This window comes from Gobio gobio, assembly GCF_949357685.1.
Source record: "Gobio gobio genome assembly, chromosome: 17".
Lineage (NCBI taxonomy): Eukaryota > Metazoa > Chordata > Actinopteri > Cypriniformes > Gobionidae > Gobio > Gobio gobio.
Window position 1 is genome coordinate 14682553 of NC_137110.1, and position 24656 is coordinate 14707208.

The 24656-nt window shown below is 35.9% G+C and overlaps 3 protein-coding genes across 6 annotated transcripts in view; all 3 read left to right on the forward strand.

Moving 5' to 3' along the window:
* On the forward strand, positions 1 to 7180 carry LOC307140774 (uncharacterized protein). Its single transcript, XM_079840480.1, has 8 exons — positions 1 to 153; positions 954 to 1085; positions 5183 to 5269; positions 5909 to 5996; positions 6079 to 6178; positions 6475 to 6766; positions 6867 to 6915; positions 7004 to 7180. The coding sequence occupies exons 1-8, from the start codon at positions 76 to 78 to the stop codon at positions 7042 to 7044; spliced, it is 867 nt and encodes a 288-aa protein (XP_079696606.1). The 5' UTR covers positions 1 to 75; the 3' UTR covers positions 7045 to 7180.
* Positions 1 to 24656, forward strand: part of chchd4b (coiled-coil-helix-coiled-coil-helix domain containing 4b) — a 616826-nt gene that overhangs the window by 25110 nt on the left and 567060 nt on the right. The gene's annotated exons all lie outside the window — the stretch shown is intronic.
* Positions 7030 to 24643, forward strand: pfkfb4b (6-phosphofructo-2-kinase/fructose-2,6-biphosphatase 4b). 4 transcript variants are annotated; one of them, XM_079840461.1, is made up of 14 exons: positions 7030 to 7088; positions 19484 to 19600; positions 19706 to 19802; positions 19912 to 19978; positions 20430 to 20504; positions 20653 to 20709; positions 20918 to 21039; positions 21153 to 21360; positions 21454 to 21600; positions 21678 to 21782; positions 21870 to 21999; positions 22077 to 22139; positions 23376 to 23440; positions 23528 to 24643. In XM_079840461.1, the coding sequence occupies exons 1-14, from the start codon at positions 7031 to 7033 to the stop codon at positions 23585 to 23587; spliced, it is 1371 nt and encodes a 456-aa protein (XP_079696587.1). In that variant the 5' UTR covers position 7030; the 3' UTR covers positions 23588 to 24643. The 4 variants fall into 4 exon arrangements, with proteins under 4 accessions (XP_079696587.1, XP_079696585.1, XP_079696586.1 ...); XM_079840459.1 differs by lacking the exon at positions 7030 to 7088 and adding an exon at positions 12179 to 12534; XM_079840460.1 differs by lacking the exon at positions 7030 to 7088 and adding an exon at positions 16195 to 16280.

Sequence of the window (24656 nt, forward strand, 5' to 3'; positions counted from 1 at the left end):
TCACGACACCTGTGAATTTAGAAAACAGACACAGCACACTGTAGGAGACAGACGTCAAAGACAGACGACGAAGAGATGGCACGAATTTTGAGTCCGCACCTGTCGACTCGTGAGAATGGCCTTCTCTACAATTTACTAAGTCATGAATGCAGTGTGAGTTTAATCTTTTGTTTCCTCTTCCATTTTTTTTGCATAGTTATTTTATTATAAATCAACTGATCAAAATACCATAGTATATTTCTAAAAGAAACCATACATTGTTCAGTAATTACTGTTATTGAATTCCCATAATTCACTGTTATAGTGTTGTTTGAAATGTAAGTCAAGACAAATCATTTTCAGGTGAGATTCCTGAAGCAATTTCAGTTCTGTATGTCCCATCCCATTACTATGTTTATGTGTGTGTTGTATAAGTTTTCTAGTGAGCGTTTCTTATTCTAAAGTTTCTAATTCCAACTCCACAGTACCCACTGGGACATCAAAACACTTGGCTGGTGTTCATGCTCTTTTTATGCATCTGTTTCACGTTATCTGGAACTTTCACATAATGCACATAACGTTTTACTGCTATCCTTACACAACCTGATCCTATCCTGACCACAGGTTTTTCTGGTTTGTAGGCAGAACACATTGTGGTTATTTGAATGATTTACAAGTAGAGTCGTAGAAGCCAGGACAGTCTAGTACAATTGTTTATCAACTATGCAAACTTATGCAAAAAGCATTTTCGAAAAAACTGCATATTTGTACTGACAAAAAGACATGGCACAGCTACACTGCTGACTACACTGTGGATCTGGATCTTTCTGGATATTTGTGGTTGAATGTATTTTTAAAAACATGATATTGTGTGTCTGTGAATATGCACTGTATATAGCCTACACTCAACATGCACATTCAGAGACACACTCTATATGTATTTATGTATATGTGTTTCTTTGTGTACATTACAGGTTTTAGCATGTGGTATTGTCCAGCTGGTAATTGCAGAGAAAAAGGAGTGGAAAAGTCACAGTTTTGGAATTTTATGTCTGGTGCAAGATAAATCCATGCATTCAACATTCATGAGACTCTACTGTCTTAAGGTGAGGCTAACAGATATTATAGAGGGAGCATTCACCCACTCAGTGTGCTTATCTTAAATGGTCAAATAATTCCTTCTAAAAATGTTATGCGTATTACAGAGCCCCGCACATGACGCGCAAGAAAAAAATTTTTTATCGTGCCTATGATTTACTAATTCACTCCCTCGATTTATAAATCATGCGCACAATTTACTATTTTGTTCCCTTGATTTGCTAAATCGTCCAGACGATTTACTAAGTTCCCTCGAATAGCAAATTGTATGTTGTTTATATAGCTATGCAGTGTTTTTAATATGCTTTAAGACAAACCATGGGCAAATTCATAATTCAACAGCATTGCAGCAAATTTCCTCTTTAAAACAGCAGTGAACCAAAGACTTTCTTTTTTTTATTATTTTTATTAAACATTCACTTACAATATGCAAAGGTGAAGCCATAAGCAAGAAAACATAGCCAGAGGTTCAGGGACGGACAAACATTACATCATTTGAGTTCGGAGAAAAATAAATAGCCTAAATAAAAATGAAAATAAATAAACAGATGAGGAAGCATCAATTAAACACAAGCCTTCCCACAAAATATAAAATAATAATAATGAAATGAAAAAAAAAAAAAAAACAGAAAGAAACAACAACATTATATTAATTACCAATACATTAATTAAACAAAAACGCCCAAATTTGAGCATACATTCAGAGTTTTAGTAGCCTTTTTGTTACAAAAGGTAGATATGGATTTAATATAGATCTTAACATCTTCTTGAAAGTGAGAAAAATTGGGGGTAACTTTAATAGTTTTACATTTGTGGATAGAATATTTAGCAAGAAAAATTATTAGGTTGCAAAGAAAAAAAATATTTTCATCTTGCTTCTCATAAATGAAAAACCCAAACAAAACATCCTTGAAATAAAGCTCAAAATCTTTATTATATTGTTTACAATGAACTGGCAAATATCTTGCCAAAGTTTTCATGTATGACCACAATGCCAAAAAAAATGCTAGATAGTTTCTGGTTGTGAATCACAAAAAGTACAATTTGCATCTATACTTAATTTAAACTTTGACACCATGAAAGTTTTGACTGGGTAATATCGATGAATAAGTTTAAAAGAAATCTCTTTGACCTTATTTACCAAAAGGTACTTGTTAGAGAGAGTCCAAACCTTCTTCCATGAGATATTTTCCACTATGTATTCCATTTTGTAACAACATGAGGAGTGGAAACAGTCATTGAGAAAAAGAAAACGAATATCTCTGTTATTTTTTAATGTAGATTTAAAACATATCCTGCCTACATACGTGTCAGCTGGGTCTGGGAGAGGCATTTCAGAACTAGTCAAAAGACTATTATGGCCTTTAAATAGCATAACGACACCATTAGGAATGGCACCAAATACAGTGGCAAACTGTTTAGGAGCAACAGGAATATTAAAGTGAGAGAGAAATTCTTGATAAGTAAATAAGTAACCAAAAAACAAAGACTTATGTTTATAACAAATATTCCTATTATTCCAAATGAAGTAATTGGTCGGAGAAAAATTGTGTTTGAAAATCAAAGACCACGCTAATAGTGCTTGTTTATGGAAATTAGAGAGAGCAACATGGATCTTCTCAATGCTGAAATTACACATCAACAGAAAATTCAAACCTCCCAACTGAGAAAAAACATACTCTGGTATAATATTCCAAATACTGAATGGATTTTTTAAGTAATTCCTCAACCAGTTGATTTTAAAAGTATTATTTAACGTTGCAAAATCAACTAAATTAAGACCACCGTTACTGAAGCTGTTGGATAAAACTGATTTTTTTATATAATGAGTCTTATTTTTCCATACAAAATTACAAAGTAATTGATCAATCTTTTTACACATTATTTTATCAAGGTCTAATGAGATAGCTGCATTTGTCAGACCTGAGATGCCTTCTGCCTTGGAGAGAAGAATCCTTCCTTTTAAAGATAAATCTCTCTGAAGCCACTGATTAAATCTTTTTTTTAGCTTTCTCTATGATGGGCAAAAAGTTTAAATCACACCTAAGTTTTGAGTTTTTGGAGATTACTATTCCAAGATAGGTTATTGTCTCTTTGACTTGGATATTACATATACTGGAAACAGAGAGTTGTTTGATTGGCATTAATTCACATTTGAGAACATTGAGATGAAGCCCAGATGCATTGGAGACATTTTAATAGTTTTAAGAGCCAAGGGAATCTGGTCTGAATTTTTAAGGAAAAGGGTAGTATCATCAGCCAATTGACTGATGATGATCTCCTTTCCCATGATACCAACTCCTTGCAAGGCACTATTCTTAATGTAATTGGCTAATAATTGAGTAGTCAATATAAATAAGTATGGTGAAATGGGGCAGCCCTGACGTATTCCCCGTGTCAGTTCGAATCTTGGAGAGGTACCATGTTTAAGCTTAATGGAAGAATTCCTGTTGACATATAAAGTTTTAACTGCTCTAATGAACAGGTTCCCAAAACCAAATTTTTCTAAGGTTTTGAAAATAAAGCCATGTTCAATAGAATCAAAGTCTTTGTAAAAGTCCAGAAAAAGCATATAACTATCATCCTTCACTAACTCTGAATAGTCTAACAGGTCAAGAACCAGACGAATATTGTTTGAAATGTGTCTGTTTTTTAGAAAACCTGATTGCGTTTCATCAATTATGTCCTCTAAAATAGTTTTTATTTTATTTTTTATTTTATTTATTTTATTATATTTTATTTTAATTAGTTTTGCAAAGATTGTAGCAATGATTTCATAGTCACAATTTAAAAGACTAATCGGACGCCAATTATCAATTAATAGTATGTCTTTTTTAGGCTTGGGGATAAGAGTTATTAAACTTTGTGTTAAGGTAGAGGGAAGAGATCCCATACGTATGCTTTCATAAATTACTTGTAATAAAAAAGGGGCCAAATCTTTTGCAAATCTTTGATACAATTCTGAAGTGAGGCCATCTACACCTGGCAATTTATTAACCTTTAAATTGTTGATAGATTCGAGACCCTCAACTAATGTAATGGGGCGATCACAAACCAAAGACTTGTGAAAACACGCGGGTGTTTTTGACGTCACAAACGAACTACCTTGTAACCAATCACGTCAACATGCCAGTGGGCTTAGCATATCATTCTCTGAAGCAGTGGAGTCTCAAGAGAAGCCAGGGTATATTTTTTTTCTGTTGATATGAAAAATTGGGCAGATTTAGCAATACAGCGGGGGTATGATGCAAATTACGATGTTATGATGAACAATATGCCTTTGCACTGAAGTTGTTCAAGGCTGATTGTTAGAAGACAGCTGTCTGACTCAATTGGCAAATGGGAATATGGTTTGTGTAACATTAGCAACACATTATTAGCTGGTCAAGCAAAAGGATAACCATATTAATTACCGTTGCAAAGAGCAATACCATTGTGCGGCGTTTACCTCAGTAAGTTGACGGAGTGGATCTCTGAGCTGGTTTGAGTGAGTGGAGGCAGGGATAATTAGCATATACATAGATCTGCATATACTCTAAATGAAGCATGGGTGAGGGGTTACATTCAAGCTATTTTAAGGCATGAAGACATTTTTAACAAAATTATTGACTACAGGGGGACTTTAAATTAATAGGTGACTTTGTGTACATTTCTCTATAAATGTTCTACAGATGCCATGGAATGTGTTTTATACATTTCACACTGATGAATTCAATGCGTCACATCATTCTCACAAATGTCATAACCTTAACATTTTTATATATAATACACTCTTATAAATAAAGGTTCCAAAAGGGGGTTTTCACAGCGATGCAATTGAAGAACTTTTTTTGGTTCCTCAAAAAACCTTTCAATGAACAGTTCTTAAAGAACCATTTTTCCTATAGTGTGAAGAACATTTAGAAAAATTTAAATCTTTTTCAACTATAACAAACCTTTTATATGCAGAAATCTCTTTATTGGTTGCTTGCCCCATTTCCTCCACTCATTCATTGTGCAATGCTTCGACATTAGATTTTTAGCCCATTTCTTTCTTGGTATGCTACTGCTTTTTCGGCGTCTCTCAGGTTCGGTGTGACCGTGATTTTTCTCTTTCTCTCTGCAGAAGGTCAAGCTGCAATGGGAACAGGAGCTGTATATACCATTTGAGTACTCAGAAACTTGTCCTTATTTCCACACCTTTCCTGGTGATGTGAGTGACCAATTCATTGCAATTCTAAAGGTTTTTGAGCAGTGTTCCTGAGTGATGTTGCTTGGGCATGTTCCCATTGAATGACACCCAATTGTCCCATATCGTCCATTTTGGTCGTCGCCATTTAGAATTTTCACATAAAAGGCTATATTTTTGCGAACGCATTAATTTATCTTTACAAAACTTGTGTCGTCAGCACCATGCCCTGAAGGTACTCAAAAAGTTTTGAGTTTTGACTATTTTAATGAAACTAGTCTTTATAGATTAGAGTCATCCTGAGATACCAATTATGTCATATTCGGTCAAATTTCTATCTGGATACTTTAGATCAGTCGTGGGCCCTGTGTCTCACCTGGTTGCCTGTTGACGGCAATGTTGCCCTGTGTATCATCACCTTAAGACTGTTCAGATTATCTCTCTATACACAGTAGCATGTTTATGCATCTGTGCATCTATTTGTGTGTGTGGATCAGGTTTTGACTATGGAGACCAAGCAAACAAAATGTCTTAATCATGATGAAAAAATGCTAAAAGATTTGTGTAACATTCAGGTTTAGGGCTTAGGGTGTTTGAAATATTGTTAGCTCAACAATAGAAAGTCTTCATCATGATGGAAACCAAACGTGTGTGTTCATGCAGAAGTGTCAGACAGGAATAAACTTTGCGGATGAAGATGAAGCCAAGCAGTTCTACATTGCTGTGCAGAAGCAGATCAGTGACAACAAAGGTCTGACTCCACGTAAATCACATAAAATGAAGAACAATGTGTATCCGAGCCCCATCACACCTGCTGTTTCTCTCTTCTCCAGCATCTCACTCTGTACTTACACGCAGATACAGTGTTGGGGCTATTTCTGGTTGGAAAGACAAGCTTGACAATTGTCTAAGAGGACACGAAGTGCAAAAGAGGTGAGAAACAAAACACACACAGCCTGGGACACTCTGTGCTAAAATCAACATCATATACACTGTAAAAAAGGTATTGATGTCATAGAAAAGATCATTGGAGTATGTTTTGTCTTTCTACTTCAAACATTTCATGTTTAATATGTTAGTGTACTTAGTGTTTCTTTGTTATTGTGAAATGTACTAGCAATTTCTGAGCATTTTTTTAATAGTAAATCCTACATAACTGTTTTTCAGTGTATAATATTTGGGTTATGTATTTTTGTGTTTTTCCGTTATGGGTTGAATCCTGGTTGTAGTCTTTCTCTTAGAAGTGCATCCAGAGTTCAACACCATGATGCAACATTTCCAGAGCACAAGCCCAGCCAAATAAATGACTCATCGCAGACTCTCTCCAGCATTGATGAAGAGTCTGTCTCGCTCGCCAAGAGGAAAGGGCCACTCCCACCTCTTCCCCTTCATGCCAGGGCAGCCATGCTGAAGTTGAATCGCAGTGCTAGCATGCAACAATTTGACTCCACTGTTCCTTTTCCATCATGTGTTCCACCCCCTCCGTCTTACCGCGCCCCCACGACCCCTCTAAGTTCAGCTGTAAGTATATGATCATACTGCTCATATACTGTATGAAATACCGAAATGTTTGTAAATATCTGTTTCATATAATCTTTATATCAAAATGTGTTTGTTATAGGTTAAAGATCCCTCCTCAGCTAGAATGAAGAAACCTTTTAATTACAATGGTAACTCCTCTGTCTAAATCTAATTTGTTTGACTTTGTTTTCTCTGTAAGGACTACTAAATATGGAAGACATGTTTCTATATTTGCAGCTGGCATCGAGGATGAATCTGGCTATGATGATTACCTTTAAAACCACCATCCTCTCCATTATATGGGACTTTATGACAGCAAAAAGTAGGATCTGGACATGTTATCCCACTATTCCCTCCAAGCACTTACACTTTGAATATATATCTTCATATAGGAATCTATGCAGCACAACTGTGGTTCTCTTTTTATGAAAATTATGCAATGAAGTAATCAAATCGAACAGTTTCTGAACTAAAGACAACTATAAAGTGTCATCTTAATTTTTAATAAATGAATAAATTCATTTTTGTGAAACATTTGCAGTGATGTATTTAAGTACTCAAAAGCCATACTTGAGTAAAAGTATCGATATCTTGCCAGAAAATGACTTTGGTAGAAGTTAAAGTCACTGTTTAGAATATTACTTGAGTAAAAGTTTTAATAGTATGTGATATTTATTAGTATGACTTATTAGTATGAAAAGTATTTTTTTCATATTAAACGCACTTAAGTATTGAAAGTAAAAGTACAAGTAAATGCAAAACACAAAAGGAGCAAACAAATGTTTTAAAAATTGTTCTATACACAGTTTGAGCAGCAAGATTGTGTTCAGTTTTAACATTCGTGTTAATTCATAGTAGCCTACAGTAACTAATGTAAGAGACAACTTTAAAATGTATTAGTAAATGTTGATGAGCAATACTTTTATCAACCTTAGTTAATGTTAAAAATTGACTCTTATTGCAAAATGTTACCATTTCATAAATCAAAACAGTCATGCTTAAAGAAGGCCATTTTCACACAAGTCATAGCATTGAAAGACACAGTATATGTATATTATATGTATATTTCTTCTACTTTAGAACACTTGATGGTTATCTAATCAAAATATGTTACAGATATATATATATATATATATATATATATATATATATATATATAAAAAAACAAAATCGAATGAGTTTCTGATTTGTTTATGTTTCTGTGAGGTATGTTTGTTTGTGTATGTTTGCTTTCTCAGTAAAGCTTTCAAATATGTCACTTCGCTGCATAAAGACTGCATAAAAGCGTCCATATGGATATAAAATAACGCAAATAGGCTAGATGGTAACAAACGTGACATTAAACATTTGGATCATACTTGCGTGTATTTTATCACGTTGTTTTAACCGCTTGAGGTACTAATGTCAGCATCCTCTCCGCCTCGGTGCCATTAATACAACATCTAGTCAACACATGTATTGCTTTATAGGTGACAGGAAAACATGTACTGTAGTGTATAACATACCGTTTTGTTGTCCATGTTTTAAAGGGATAGTTCACTGTTGGGGAAAAATTTAAATCACAGAATAAGATTTATGTTTGAGTTCACACAGAAATCTACATCTGTTTCAGCCATGCAAAACTCCTTTGACACAGGTGTCTGTGGAAACCCAGGGGGGTAGCAGCGGGACATCTAGATTGAGAGCCTTCCTGAACCAAAGGTGTCGCATAATTTAAATTAGTTCTAAGACAAAGAGGGACCATTTGTGTATTGTGTTTCTTACCTTTACCTTGTGTGGAAATGGAAAACAACTGAGAAGGGGTGTTTAGACATTGGGGGTATAAGAAGCTTGTGGTTTCTTTGTGTCTCCAGTTCACACTCAAGGCAGCCTCGAATGGCTGCACTGACCGCGGCTCTTTCTTGCAAGAAAAATAAATCTTTATAAAGACATTTGGATTATGGTTTGTCTCTTATTAGTGATGTCAATGAATTAATTTTTGCCATAACATCACCCAAAAATGAAAATTAGCCCATAATTTACTCACCCCCAAGTCATCCGAGGTGTATATGACATTCTTCTTTCAGACGAATAAAATTGGAGTTATATTACAAAAGTCCAGGCTAATCCAAGCATTAGAATTGGATTAATAGTTGCTCTGTTTTTGAAGTCCATAAAAAGTGCATCTGTCCGTCAAATAACGTGCTCCACGCGGCTCTGGGGTGTTAATAAAGGCCTTCTGAAGCGAATCGACGCTTCGATATTTAAAACTTTATCACATAAACTTTCGACCGACCGCCTTCCGTGGAAAAGTGAAACTCAAGATGCGTACGTGACGTCATGACGAGCGGACCTGGTCGCGTTAGTCTTTCGATCGGCAGGGGAACTTTCAACAATTTTTCCATAAATTGAACAGGGAAGGCGGTCGGTCGAAAGTTTACTTGATAAAGTTTTAAATATGGATATTTTTCTTACACAAACGCATCGATTCGCTTCAGAAGGCCTTTATTAACACCCCAGAGCCGCGTGGAGCATGTTATTTGATGGGCAGATGCACTTTTTATGGACTTCAAAAACAGAGCAACTATGAATCCAATTCTAATGCTTGGATTAGCCTGGACTTTTGTAATACTACTCAGATTTTATTCGTCTGAAAGAAGAATGTCATATACACCTAGGATGACTTGAGGGTGAGTAAATTATGGGCTAATTTTCATTTTTGGGTGAACTATCCCTTTAAGTCTGTTTTTGAAGTGTCCCGCGCTGTGCAGCAGTGCAGCCTCACGTGTCAGCCGCTATGGCAACGGACACAACACGGAAAAGGAAATCAGCCGCGGTTGCGCGAGCTCTTGTTTGTACATGTTTACTTGCAGTCTTCCGAATTTATTTTGTAGTAGGCTAAGTAACGAAAATGCTTTGAGGAAATGTATCGGAGTAAAAGTATACATTTTATGTCGGAAATGTAGTGGAGTAAAAGTAAAAGTTGACAGAAATATAAAAACTCAAAAAATACTAAAGTAGGCTACTGTAACGAAGTAGGCTATTATTACTTCGTTACATTACACCACTGAACATTTGGCTTGAAATGTTACAAGTTGTGTGTTATATGTTGTAAAGAAAAAAAAGAAAAATTTGTCCCCATTTGCAGTGCCATTCCAAAACCATATGACTTTATGACAGAAATTACATTTTTGAATGGAGTGTATAACATTCATACATTTTAGGTGTAGCTTAACTATCCAAATACTTATTTATCATAGTGACTTTACTTTGTTTACGTAAGTCCAATCAATAAAGTGTTTTGTTAGAGCTATGATGACAGCGTTAGATGACAGCACACAATGTATAATGTTATGTGTGATAGGCCTAGTGACTGATAACTTTGAGATTTCTTCCCATTACCATCACATTCTGCCCTTGGGTTCTTGATTTTAAGTTGATCCACCCTGTGTATTACTGCTAATGAATGTGTATTTAAAAGATGAACAGTATGTACAGTACAGTACAGTGTCTGTAAGTGGATTAGAATAGGTAGGGGTAGAGTGAGAGAGAGAGAGAGAGAGAGAGAGAGAGAGTGAGAGAGAGAGAGGGAGAGGGAGAGAGGGAGAGAGGGAGAGAGAGAGAGAGAGAGAGAGAGAGAGAGAGAGAGAGAGAGAGAGAGAGAGTGAGAGTGAGAGAGGGAGAGAGGAGAGAGAGAGAGAGAGAGAGAGAGAGAGAGAGAGAGAGAGAGAGAGAGAGAGAGAGAGAGAGAGAGAGAGACATGTTGTCAGGGCCGTGCAGATAGTTCTTCAGAGGCAGGGGCTCAAATGTAAAAAAGGGGCAATATGTAAATATATATATTTTAGGGGTGTAACGGTACACAAAACTGACGGTTCGGTACGTAGCCTACCTCGGTTTTGAAGTCACGGTTCGGTACGGATTCGGTACAGCAGTTTTACAAAATTGCTTTTAATTCAACAGTGGTTTAATGAAAAAAAAATTGTGTCTGTCCTTAAATGAATTCAGTTATAACTAAAAGTTTCTTAAAGATAATGCTGTAAACTATATAGGGAGCCCTTACATATTGCTATTAAAGATGAACAATAGAGCCCAAACTATTAGCCTAAATTCATTTGCTATTTATTTTTATAATAATCAACACTCATAAGCTTCACAGAAGGCAGTTTTTGCATTAATATCTAAATCTAATTATTATAATTTTTTCTCCAATTCGTTGTTGAAATATAATAATTTAGTGGCTGTAATTTTCATGACAGGTTTATTTAAACATACATTAAATAAACAAGACATCACTACAGGCTAAGTGGTAATGAATATATATAGACTAATATAACGAATATATAGGCTAATATAGTGCATGTATTCAGTGAAAGAGTTAATCTCTCTGGTGAACTCACAGCTGTGGACACTGAATGACTTCTGAGGTAAATGTGATTCTACATGACATTGTTTACAAGCTGTTTTATTGTCTTTTCGCGGTTGAAACACCGATGGAGCGATTACACAACATATGATACGTTTCAGTAAGTTGTAATGTATCCTCAACATACCTTTAGATATTAATTTCTTTAGGAAGAGATGATCGCGTTCACTCGCGCTGCCGCTTGAAGTTGAACAGATACGCGTCAATCTGTCACGTCACATAATAGAGCGTTAAAACGGCATTTATCGTTTGAATTTCGTGATAAAATGGACTGAATATTTAATATGTTCGTGTGGGAACTCGGATTGAAGTGTGTTCCGCGCTTCAAACAAGCCGACTGTTAACTGTTATAGATTGCATTCATAACCGTTCAGTACACGCGCGCACCGTACCGAAAGCCCGAAACGTTAGTTCGTCTGTCCATGTAGTTTTCAACCGATTTATGAATAAGAACAGAAAATTACTGCTCCACTTCACATGCCCAATGGAATTTGAACTTGCTTTGCCAGATCACGATTGGTTGGTGCCGATGACATGATGACAAACGGGCATTGGTGAATTGTGTAATACTTTAAAATATATAATATATAGATTTGTAATTCAACACATTAGCTCTGATTATGGATGAAAAAAAATATTGGTTTACTTTTTTTCCCGTAAGGCCACACACTCTCTGAAAGGACCATATTTGGCTCGAGAGCCGCTTCCGAACAGTGGAAAATCAGCTGTCAATCAAAACGCACTCAACCCATAGCAACGCGTTATGGCAACGCCTCAACAGAAATTGTCCGACTTTTGAGCCGTTCGTTATTCATGTATACATTGTCATCAATTTCATGTTATAATAATCACATTTATTTAGTTTTATTGACCACGATATTATCATTGATGTGTCTGAGAGGGGCACTTTTGATTCATTTTGAAAAAGGGCAGGGGCTCGAGCACCCAAAGCCCCCCCCCCCCCCCCCCCCTCTGCACGTGCCTGCATGTTGTCACTGTATTTCTCCATTATCTACAGTTCGTTTTAATTAATCCATTGAAAAGCAAATCATCTGGTATTACATAATGAGTGTGAGTGTTGTAGGCGTTACTCTGTCCTCAATCTGTTTCTCTGAAGTCTGGGACTCCCACATGGCTGTTTTTAGACGCGCGTCTGTTATCTAAACGCGCACGCAAATCCTGTATTTAAAAGCACAGTGTACCGGTGCGCTTCTAAACAATGTTTCAGCGAACCAACGGGCACAAGCACAAGCTCTTCCACAAAAGCCCGTGCCTGAACACGTTAGCCGCTCGCTGCTCTTTATTATAAACTGGATGATGAGGAATTCTAGCCGCATCCATAACGGACAAATCCGCCACGGGACAGGTAAGACACCCTGAGGCAACCGTGTGCGCGGGTCAGTTTGGCATCAGAACCATTATGAAACTCGTGGAACTGTGAACGGTTTAACAATGCAATTCTAACAATGGTAATATAGTATGGGATTTTGTAGGTGGTTTGTTAGCAACTGACAAAAATAGGATAAATCATTTTGTGAACACACATGCACATGTAAATTCAGTGGCTGAAAGCAGGGTTGTTGTTGTTGTTCACTTTATTGATTTGTTGTAATGCATGGGGTTATACTTCTAATGGTCAGTAAACAAACTTTATATTAACTTGATGAGAAGACGAAAGGGAAACTTTGTTATGTTTGTGTTTTTATACAAGATTTTGTATAGCAGCATAGGTTAAAGAAGAATTTGTGTCAGACAGCTGGCATGCATGCAAGACAAATCTGTCAGAGTGATGGATGTTAGGAGATATTTTTGGGAATATTTTTTTTTTTTTTTTTTTTTTTGTCACTTTCTCAGATCAAATTGCATGGTACGCCAGTTAAGTCAGAATTGCAACTGCTCCACCAAAGATAAAACCAAACCATGTTTCTTTGTACTGTGCAATTGTTCTGTCCAATATAACGTGTTATAGTGTGCTGGTTTGAGATAAAGGCTGGTTTTCAGAGCAGATCTGATTAGGGTGTGTCAGCAATGAGCCCTATTGATGGGGGGATTAACAGTAACACACCCTAGCAAAATATTTCAGGCCTTTGTGTAAGAGCTAATAAACTTTCTGTGGTCCTTGACCCGTGTTATAATTTATCTCTTTCTTTGTTTATCTTTTCTTTCCTGAGGTATCTACGTCCTCATATCTGTTCCTGTTTTCCTTCTATACTTTTCTTTTTTGTGCTCTATCCACTAAGAGTTGTTCCTTCTGTGCTTTTTCCGTTTTCTTTCTCCTTATGTTGTTTATTTCTTGTGCATGTGTGGCACACTCTCCGTCTCTGTCTTGCTCCCTCTCCCTTTCTGGTTATCTGTGTGAAAGTTCAGCTCAATTCCTCCAATCCCATTTAAGGATTCAGGGATAACTTGGTTTTGTATCTGCGTTTGTGTGTGTCTTTTTTCCATGTCTATTGAATTTGTATGTTATATGTGCAAAGTCTGCTGAATCCCTGGCTGCATACATACCTAATTCAGCCCACTCACACACACAGAATGCTCTCATCTGTTTCTGAGTTTAAAAGGCGCTGATGTCACAAGCTGCTTTGTGGGCAGTTGACATCTAGGAAAGGGAAATACATCTTCTTTTGAAAAACAAATGCACAATGCTTGTTTAATAAACTCAAATTTAACAGGCAGGGATTGTGATAGAATATGTTGTCCTTTCCTCGGGTCATTTTGACATTTGATATATATATATATATATATATATATATATATATATATATATATATATAAAATAAAAAATTGAATGTTCATCACCGGAGTGGTCCAAGACCTTAGGACTTTTGTCATACTTGAACCACGAATACACACACACACACACACACAAATTGACTGGATTCGAGGAGTTCTGTGATTGAACCTTAAAAAGTAACAAATCCTTCCCTCACGGGTCAATTTGACCCCCTTAGAAATTAATGGAATGCAAGAAATGCTTTGGTACTAAAGTCTAAAAATGTTTTAAAAAAAAAAAAAAACTTTACCAAAAACATATTTTATAACGTCTACATGTGTATCTGAATGCATACTGAAGAGAAACTGGCTTTAGGACCCATGGAACAGCTCATTTGCTCCATATTGAGCTTTAAGGCCATCTTGGCAAGTCATGAAATATCATGTTATATATATTTTTTCCACAAGAGGTCGGCCAAGACACCCAATGTAAGATATTTTGAGCTGAATTAAAAGGGCTATGTAATTTAAAGGCAAATAATACAAGGACAAGAAGTTGTGCAGCATGCTCAGTCCTTGCAATGTGTTCTTTGATGGTCAGCTGGTCATTAAAGATGACCCCAAGATTGCTGACCAAACTATTGTTGATGAACCTAGTTGGATGGTGAAACTGTCCTGTACACTGTGTCTATAATGGTGGAAACCCTTTTATACACATAATTATTCTAATAATCTAAATATTACTTTTCTTTATCTTTTTCATCTATTATTTGTCTGTGGACCTGATGCCTACTGAATACTAAAAAAAAAAAAAGTCTTTGATAAACACACAGATGATGACAGATCTCAGGTGGACAGTATATTAGTGGTTGAGTACCTGAGCCGCTTGCTGTTGTCCTGCCTGTCTAAGGAGATAAGTCCTCCTGACCCGCTGACTGGACACTCACCTTTTTTTCCCCTCCCTCTCTCTTCATCATCTATTTGTGTCTTTGCCATCTAGTTAAAAAAATAACTGTTGGAAGTTTTTTTAGTTTTTTGTTGAATGATTGACAAATTACAGCAAAATCTTAATCTTTTACACACGTGTAATTCGTCATCCAACCACAAGATGGCCCTATTATCCTGGTTGTTTTGTTGAACCATTTTCCACGGGATATCCCTTTGCAACATCTGCAAAACCCTCATCTTGTTTATTTATTTATTTATTCATTTATTTTTTATTTATTTATTTATTTTTTTTGCTATTTGTTTTTAATGTTGGTAAGTCAGTTTGTTTTATTTTGTTCTCTGGTTGTTACTGACTATGCTCAACCTATGACTGATCATATGGTTTATTCAGTGATTTGACTATGTACCTTATCTGTTTATAAGTGGTTGCAATAAAAAAAATAAAAATAAAAAAAAAAACATCTGCAAAACCCACTTAAAAGAAATAGGCAACACTACTAGTCTAAGTTTGGACACATTTGACCTTTTGATGTAGCCTATACAGGCTTATACTTAAATGGTTGAAACAAAATTTGAATGGATGAGTTGGACTGGATAATAGCCTAAAGGAAAAGCAGACAACAGCTTTTGTTTAAAAAGCAAAAGCTAGTTGATTGGCTGGCTATTAAAATAAGATAGTTGTGATTTGTTTAACTTTTTTGGTCACTATAGTACTTTCATTTGTGTTGTTGCATTATTTTGATGACTTACTAGGCTATTGTTTGACTTTGACTGGTAGTGTACATTAGCTAATTTCATTGTATTATAAATTTGTATGCACATTAGCAAATATTTCAATATGTATGTATTATTTCTAGTAAACCTATATAAACTGATACAGCTAATGTGCAGCCAGAAATATTGCTTATGATGATAGTTTCCGTACTTGAAACTACAATATTTCTCAAAACTATGCAAAAAAAAAAAGCCTTTAAATAGAGAAAGGAGCTCTTAATCTTATTCCCTACGAAAACCAGTTGCTAAACCAGCTATGACCAGGCTGAAACAACTGGCTTAGGCTGGCTTTAGCTGTTGTTGTTGTTTACACCAGGGATTCAGGGGAGACATTATTTATAAAAAAACATTATTGTCCACAATATTTCTGTTTCCAACGATGAACCTGTACTTTCTGTGTGTATTTATAGGGCAAAGTTCTTAGTAATATTATTTACGGGCTTGGTGGCGAAAAAGAACAGTATGTTCAAGTCTAGTAAGATTTACCATACGGAGCCCCTCACAGCGCACGCCTCCTCGTGCAGTGTTTTTGGTATTCTATTGGTTAATTCCTTTCTGTAGAGGGGCTTTGATTGGACAAAGACACATCATCATTCACGGGCCATGTGCTATTCATGTGAACAGCAGCAGAGCTGTTTTCCCTCAAACTTCTGCGAGAACTTCTTGTTTGCCTTCCTGGTCAGTGTTTTTTCTTTGTTTGGTCACATCATTGAGTAGTTTTACGGTAGATTTTAACACACGAGATACATTGTGTTATTTGTGGTACAAGTTGTGCAATTTTCAGCGTGTTACCTACTAATATAATTACCAGCAACTCGTGTAAACGAGTTTAAAATATATTTAGTGGGGTATTACGCTTTTTGCATGCAATGGAACAAAAGGGCTTAAAGTCAAGAGTTAAATTTGTCAGGCAACGTTTTTGTTCTCACAACAAAACATTGAATATGTTAAAATAATAAAGCTGTTTTATTCATAAGTGGCCAGTTGCATAAACTGTGTAGACTAATTTTACAAGTTAGTCATTTAATTATTATTATTTTTTAAACTGGTGATCATTTTTTAAAAGTCAGATATATTAAAACGGAGATTAATCTAATTTTAAACCTAGTGGATGAGTTTTTGCATCTAGTCCTGATTATGAAACTGTTTTGTATCAAGTGCGCATTTTCTGATGGTATTACGGTAAAGTCGGTCATTGATAACGCTCAGCCGATATGACATACATCCCATCCTGGCGAGAGCAGCAGCTCAGTCGACTCAGTAACAGAGACCAGGCGTAGAACTCTGCAGAACCAGGTCATGATAACACAGACAAGATGAGTTCAACCGGAGATATTATCATGGCGATTCCCAGAGAGCTCACACAAAACCCACTGCGGAAAATATGGATGCCATGCAAGAACGGGCTGCCGGAAAAACACATTTCTCAAAAGAGAGGTATGTTAGCTCTCGGCAAATACCAGCGTTACTACTAAATGATCAGAGACAATGTGTTTGTATTAATCTACGATACTTGCATGCTTACACGCGTATCTGTTATATCTTACCTTTTCAGGGTTCATGTGTGATGTAGCTTTTAGGTGTGGTGGGAATGTGTTAAAGTTAGCATCTTTAAGTAATAAAATGCCCGGGTGCGGAAGTAATGGTACATGTTCTGTATCTAGGAAAATTCTCACCAAATGTGCTTGTTTGTTATCTCGTTGATTTTATTATCATATTGTTGTTGTTTTTTTTCTCGAATATTACGATCGCACATTGTAGCATTGCATTTAAAGATGAAACATACTGTAAGTGAACCCCGGTTAAGTAGCCGCAGCATAATACGACGGGAATGATGCAACCAGATGCACCAAAACCTGCAGGTTAGATGGAGTACAGTAAGCTACCTTGAAGCCCCAATCTAAGCTCTATAGCGTTTAGTATTTATTTTCCTTTTAATGTCCGGCGAGAGTAAACAGTCTTTGGAAATAACATGTGTCTAAGCGTCACAACAAGTCTAAAGTGCTGTATCACTCACTATCAGCTCCGCAGCCTTCCCCTATTTACATATTTACTTCATATATCAGTTTCAACTCAGCATTATGAGCATATCAGCTGAATATCCTGACATATGAGATGCAAGCACAACGCGAGCATGTTCTTAGCACCGGTACAGTAGTTGCAGGCATTGTTTTGCGTCGCTCGTGTTCTATTGGCTGAACCCTGACAGTAGACGGTCTCTGATTGGTCAATGGCGCATCAACATTCGCTGCCCATGTGTGCAGCATGTGTGTGTGGACACTGAACAGCTGATGATCTCTGATGCTGTAAAGCTCATTATGATCAACTCATTGACCCACTGAGAACATCAACAGATGTGATGTAGTGTTTGTCATTTAGTTCATGTTTTGATGAACAGAATTTTTATGTAGAACATTCTGGTGTGCATCTTGACAAGACATATTTTAAGTTATGCCAGTGCGAGCTTTCAGTTAAAACGGCTCAAACCTGCATTTTAGTCTGGGACTAGACTAACTCTTGTCTGTAAAACTGGGGTTAGGTCTCTAATCAAATAAGCAATTTGTGACTGATAATTATCCTTTTGGAATTTTTTTTTTGTGTGTGTGTGGAATTATTAATTACTATGTATAACTATTTTAATGTTTTAAATACATCCTGTGCTATCCTTTTCTATTTTGGTGAAAGTGGCATTGTGGTTGCATTCACTCTGTAATGAAAAGTGTGGCTGTGGGTGGGATATCAGGATTGTGGTCTGACTTTAGATCATAATTCTTTAAATTCCTTGGGGCCTGTTGCATTTATATGGGCAAAAAGTAAGCGTGCAACAGTAGAGTTTTTTCCACATTACTGTGGCTCCAAAGCTGCCGCCATACAGGATTTTAAGAGGAAGTTTATAGCCTTTTAAAGAGCAGGTTTGCTGAGCGAGGCTGTTCATCAAAGATGGTTTACACTTGTATGGATTTACTTAATTATATGCTGATTTTCATCTAATTGGCAGATTTGTTTCGAACTCCATGAACCTGAAGTTGAATGAGCAGCAGCACAATATAATGTTGAACTGTTTCAGTAGGCTTCCTATTTAACTAGTCAGCAGAGAATAAAATACACCGTGCACATGATCTCTCAGTATCTGAGGAATCAGCAGACATTGAGAAGAGCTTGATAATGGATTTTATTGAGTGAAGTACAGAAAATAAAATATCTTATAAATCAAACAAGTAAATGTATTAAAAATAGGTAGAATTTGAGTTTGTAAAATTGTATATAAATCAAAAGTTTTGGCAGAAATAATTTGTCTTATGTCAATTTTTTTGTTGAATTTGATTAAGGTAAAAAGTAAAAATACAACGAAAGCAATGTCTCAATGATTATTTCATAATATTTCACATTTATTAACATCAACCCATAAACAAATATATATATATTATTAGGGCTGTCAAAAGATTAATCGCGATTAATCGCATCCAAAATAAAAGTTTGTGTTCACATAATATATGTGTGTGTACTCTGTTAATTATTATTTATATATAAAAACACACACAAGCATATATATATTTAAGAAAAAAATATTATTTTTATATATAAAACATTTATATTTATATATATTATAGATTATGTAAATGTATATACATGCAAATATTTCTTAAATATATACATGAATGTGTGTGTATTTATATATAAATAATAATTAACAGAGTACACACACATATATTATGTAAACACAAACTTTTATTTTGGATGCAATTAATCGCGATTAATCTTTTGACAGCCCTAATATATATATATATATATATATATAAAAAGTTTGCACATCTGCTATACACAGAACAGTTGCTGTTTACAGACGCATTTTTATTCTCTGTCTCTCTGTCTCTTGGCAGTTTGCATGACCAACTGTCCCACTCTCATTGTGACGGTGGGCTTGCCAGCGAGAGGAAAAACCTACATCTCTAAAAAACTCACACGCTACCTCAACTGGATTGGTGTACCAACAAAAGGTACGGTAATGATGCACAATCCTCCCATACTTATGAACAATTAAACATTCAGTCTACAGCTAATAAATCTGTGTATTTAAAATAAAATGATTATTGTTTCTCCAGAATTCAATGTGGGAGAGTATAGGAGGGAATGTGTGAAAATCTACAAGAGCTTTGAATTCTTCCGCGCTGATAATGAGGAAGGGCTGAAGATAAGAAAGTAAGATTCAGCATGTTTTAGTATGTTTTGTTCGTGGATGCTTGTTTTTACATTTTTGCTGTTGTTGTGCATTTTGTGTTGTCATATGATTTTGTTGTTTTGTTTTCAGGCAGTGTGCTTTGGCAGCACTCAATGATGTCAGACAGTACCTCAGTGTTGAGGGTGGCCAGGTTGCTGTGAGTAGATTTATATTTATTCATTTTAAATTTTTAAAGAAATTAATACGTTTATTCAGCAAGGACACGTCAAACGTGACCATAACACATTTATAATGTTAAGTGCAATTACTTCTACTTCAAATAAGTGCTGTTATTTTTATATTTAAATAATCTGTTTCACACAACATTCATAATTAGAAATGTTACTTGAGCAGCAAATCAGCATATTAGAATATCTGAAGGATTCTGTGACACTGAAGACTAGTAATGCCTGCTGAAAATTCAGCTTTTCCATCACATGAATAAATTACCTTCTACACTATATTAAAATAGAAAAGTTATTTTTAAATTGTAATGCTACTTCAAAGTATTTTGTTTTTGGATCAAATAAATGCAGCCTTGGGGAGCATAAGAGTTTTTTTTCTTCAAGAACAAAAATATCTTATTTATAAGTGTGCTGATTTTTCAGGTGTTTGATGCCACAAACACAACCAGAGAACGGAGGGTCACCATCACGAGATTTGCAGAACAAAATGGCTACAAGGTAAAACGCCATGTTATGCAGTCATGTGAATTTCATAAACCTTTGGCATTATTTTGTCGAAGGCTAAATCACAACAGTGTAGTTTCTTCACTGTTTTACTCTTTTTGTCTCGAAGTGTTCACTGTTTTTATCTTCTTTTCTTCTTTAGGTATTTTTTGTGGAGTCTTTGTGTGAAGACCCCAATGTTATTGCAGAGAACATTGTGGTAAGGCAGTGATAAAATACTGACAAATGTTTCAAAGTTGTAATATTCCAGTGATTTTTCTAATATTTTAATCAGTAATTCTAATCAGTATTGGATGATTTTATCTAAAAAAACAAATCTCCAGCATTTATCCACAATACATTAGTAGTAGTCTTTTTAATTAAAATATCCCAGCATTCATTTTTCTTGTTTGTGTGTTGGAGAACAGCAGGTAAAGTTAGGAAGTCCTGACTACACTGACCGTAACACTGAAGAAGCCATCCAGGACTTTATGAAGAGGATCAAATGCTATGAAAACAGTTACCAGCCACTGGATGAAAACCTAGACGGGTCAGAAATTCAATTGAATTTGTTCCCTCTTTCTGAGAATGTGAACGTGTACCGCATCATATTATTTATGCCGTTTGTATTCTGCTTCTTTAACGTTGTGTATTTTCTTACAGAGATTTGTCATACATTAAGATAATGGACGTGGGTCAGCGGTATTTGGTGAACCGGGTACTCGACCACATTCAGAGCAGAATCGTTTATTATCTGATGAACATCCACATCACACCGCGCTCCATCTACCTCTGTCGCCATGGAGAGAGCGACCTTAACGTCAGAGGTCGCATCGGAGGGGATTCAGGACTGTCGCCCCGTGGTAAAGAGGTGCGTTATGCTGTATGTATCTGTGAAAAATTGTCTACAGGATTGGTCACTTGGATTCACCATTTCTCTCTTTCTGTTTGTCGTATGTCTCAGTTCGCTCAGGGTCTAGGGAGATTTATTCAGGATCAGAATATAAAGGATCTCAAGGTGTGGACAAGTCAGATGAAGCGGACCATTCAGACGGGGGAATCATTAGGTGTACCGTATGAACAATGGAAAGCGCTCAATGAGATTGATGCTGTAAGTGTTATACAATGAGGTTCTCTTTATAATTGCATATAAAAGTACCAAGTCAGTGACTTTCAGCTTGTGTGCAGGGCGTGTGTGAGGAGATGATGTATGAGGAGATCCAGGAACATTTTCCTCTGGAATTCGCCCTCAGAGACCAAGATAAATATCGATACCGCTACCCTAAAGGAGAGGTGTGTTGAAAAGCTAGATTTACAATCAATTAGAAAATAAATCCTCATTAAATCTGAGAAAACGTAACATTCTCTCTCTCTTTACAGTCTTATGAGGATCTGGTCCAGAGGTTGGAGCCCGTCATTATGGAGCTTGAACGTCAGGAGAATGTTTTGGTTATTTGCCACCAGGCTGTTATGCGTTGTCTGCTTGCTTACTTCCTGGACAAGAGTGCAGGTGTGTAGATGGGAACATGTTGTGGTCAATTCAATATTTCCATATTATGATCCTTAACCTTTTTATTTGCCTTTCAGAAGAGCTTCCGTATTTGAAATGTCCTCTACACACAGTCCTCAAGCTTACTCCTGTGGCTTACGGTGAGAAACTCATCTTCTCTCACACACAGACATTTACTATGCATGTGGACAGCATATACTTGTATCTTCACCCAAAAATTTAATTTGAGATCAGTTATGATAAAGTATTAACCCCTTAACTGTCACTGTCCAGCTGGCGGGACGCCTGGCGCTCTTTTTTTTTTTTTTGTATCATATATTTTAGTAATTATCATAAATTAGGTATCATTCGAAAGCTTACGAATTCAAAATTCATCCTGTGAAGACGTTGCGAAACGGTACTCTAAATTCTTCTTGCGGGCTCCTCCCCTAGTGAGGCGGCGTCATGTTTCGTATTACAAAATGTATTTTAACTACTTTATATTCAAAATCTTTTCTAATCTTGACAAAACACATATTGTCTGAAAGGTCTGAGTCTTAAGGTTCCATATTTGGTGACTGTTTTGAGATGGAAGTGATATTTGGACAGAAATTTACAGGAAACTGCATCAAAAAAACAATCAATGGAAAGTGACACCCGGTGGCTATTTTTGGCAAAACCAAATCTCATGGGGACTTCAAATTTGGAACACAACTTGGTTAGACATATGGCTTTGATTTTATAGTAATTTTAGAGTAAAACTTTTTTGTACAATATATTTTATATAAAATATTACAGAATTTCTCATTTACAGTAAATTTAAACTTCCATAACTTTTTCATATTTTGAAATGCTTCAGCAATAATCTGCAGTGTCTTCTTTAAAAAAAGACCAAACATAGGTCTATATTCCAAAGCATTCTTTAATTACAGCCCTTTAAGTTTGGATAGTGCATTTTCATGACTATTCTCAAAAAGGGGGGTGACAGTTAAGGGGTTAAGGTATTAGATTTCGGATGCAACGTTGCTTGTTTTTCATACAATGGAAGTGAATGAGTACTAGTCTTGTCAAGGACCAAAAAATGTCCTATTCACTTGTGCACTACATATTCTAAGTCTTCTGAATCAATATAATAGCTCTATGTGAGGAACAGTCCAAAGTTAAGTTATTCACTGAAGAGCCAACCTTAAGTAGTTTTATGTAGCCAAATATGTATTCTAGAGGATTTTACTGTTACTGCAGTGATTTATGAAACAAGTTCAAAGACGCACTGAGAAATGAGCAGAACCCTTGAGGGAGCATTTCTCCCTGTTTTTGTTGAAGAGCTCTTTTAATTACCTGGATGCATGACCTCTTGAAATGTATTTGAATGTAACTTAGATTCTTTCCTGCTCTAGGCTGTAAAGTGGAGTCGATCTATCTTAATGTAGAAGCAGTGAACACTCACAGAGACAGACCTGAGGTAAGAAAACAATTTTTTTACCTAAATAAATATGAATTCTGTTGGTTTATGAACATTAATTAAAAATCCATTCTTCGACGGTGACAGAATGTGGACATCTCCCGTCTGGCTGAAGAGGCTCTTTTCACTGTTCCGGCCCACTACTGACCTATGATGTCACATCCTGTTCATCAGCGACACTCCATCCTTTTTATGCGACTTCTCTTATTGGTTTCTGTTTGTTCAAAATCATTGTGTTGAAAGTCAGTTTTGAGTGCTGAAGATGAGCAACTTTAGGCCTTAGATCTGTATTTTCTCTCTTCTCAATTGCCACAGGTGACTGGAATCCAGTTATTGATTTTAATAACCCTAGTGTTGGGGTGTGAGTGTGCATTCACACGTGTAGGTCTTGCATTTGAGACTGGCTCAGAACAGATTTGAATGAGATGCAAGTGTTCTTTCTAAATTGGCTTCACATTTCTTTAAGCAATACTTTACATCTCAGTCCCTCACACACTGGAGTTTAAATTAAGTTTTTTGGCTGTTATTGAACACTAAATGCTATTCATAAAAACAGGATGCATGACTTGGTTGAAAAAAAAAATGATTTCATATTTATCGGCGCACATGACCTTTACTTTGTACAGTGTTGAAACCACCGGGATGTTGCAGGTCCTCTTAGACTTGACACGTGAGCGTTTTAAAAATGCTCAATGTAGCAAGTCGTTTTCAAATATATTACCTCTGTTGCATTTCTGCAAAATATGTTTACATTTATTAAAGCCTTGTTACAAATAGCAGGCTGTTTTTTTGTTGTTGTTTTTGCACATTAAGCATACTTATTTTCTTTACTCTATTTTTGGACAAATAGCAATTTGTTAAATCTCAACTATATATTTGAAATTGATTTGTGTTGAACTTTTTTTTACTCTACAGTCTATAGTGTTTATGGAGAGTAAATGATTGAAAAGTTTTCATCTCAGTTGTCATGCTTATTATCAGGACTTCCTATTATTTGAAGAGCACTTCTGAGAACTGATTGTGAAGAGCTCTGTGATTTAATCTGTCCTGCGGGGCGTTGTGATCGGTACGGATGAATATGCTGTGTTTGAAGCTCATGGTTCACGTGGTCACATTTTTTTCATTAAATCATTCTGTTGTGTAATATTGTCTCCTGACTTATTTACACATTGTTCCTATAAATTGAACCCAACTTTTAAATCCAATGTAGTCTTGA

Bases quoted from the DNA above. Each gene is read 5' to 3' on its own strand.
- LOC307140774 (XM_079840480.1), top strand. From the start codon at position 76: ATGGCACGAATTTTGAGTCCGCACCTGTCGACTCGTGAGAATGGCCTT. The intron at 154-953 runs GTGAGTTTAATC...TGTACATTACAG, and splicing joins TACTAAGTCATGAATGCAGT to GTTTTAGCATGTGGTATTGT. The intron at 6,179-6,474 runs GTGAGAAACAAA...TCCTGGTTGTAG, and splicing joins GGACACGAAGTGCAAAAGAG to TCTTTCTCTTAGAAGTGCAT.
- pfkfb4b (XM_079840458.1), top strand. From the start codon at position 16,919: ATGAGTTCAACCGGAGATATTATCATGGCGATTCCCAGAGAGCTCACA. The intron at 22,000-22,076 runs GTGTGTAGATGG...TTTGCCTTTCAG, and splicing joins CTTCCTGGACAAGAGTGCAG to AAGAGCTTCCGTATTTGAAA. The intron at 23,441-23,527 runs GTAAGAAAACAA...CGACGGTGACAG, and splicing joins CTCACAGAGACAGACCTGAG to AATGTGGACATCTCCCGTCT.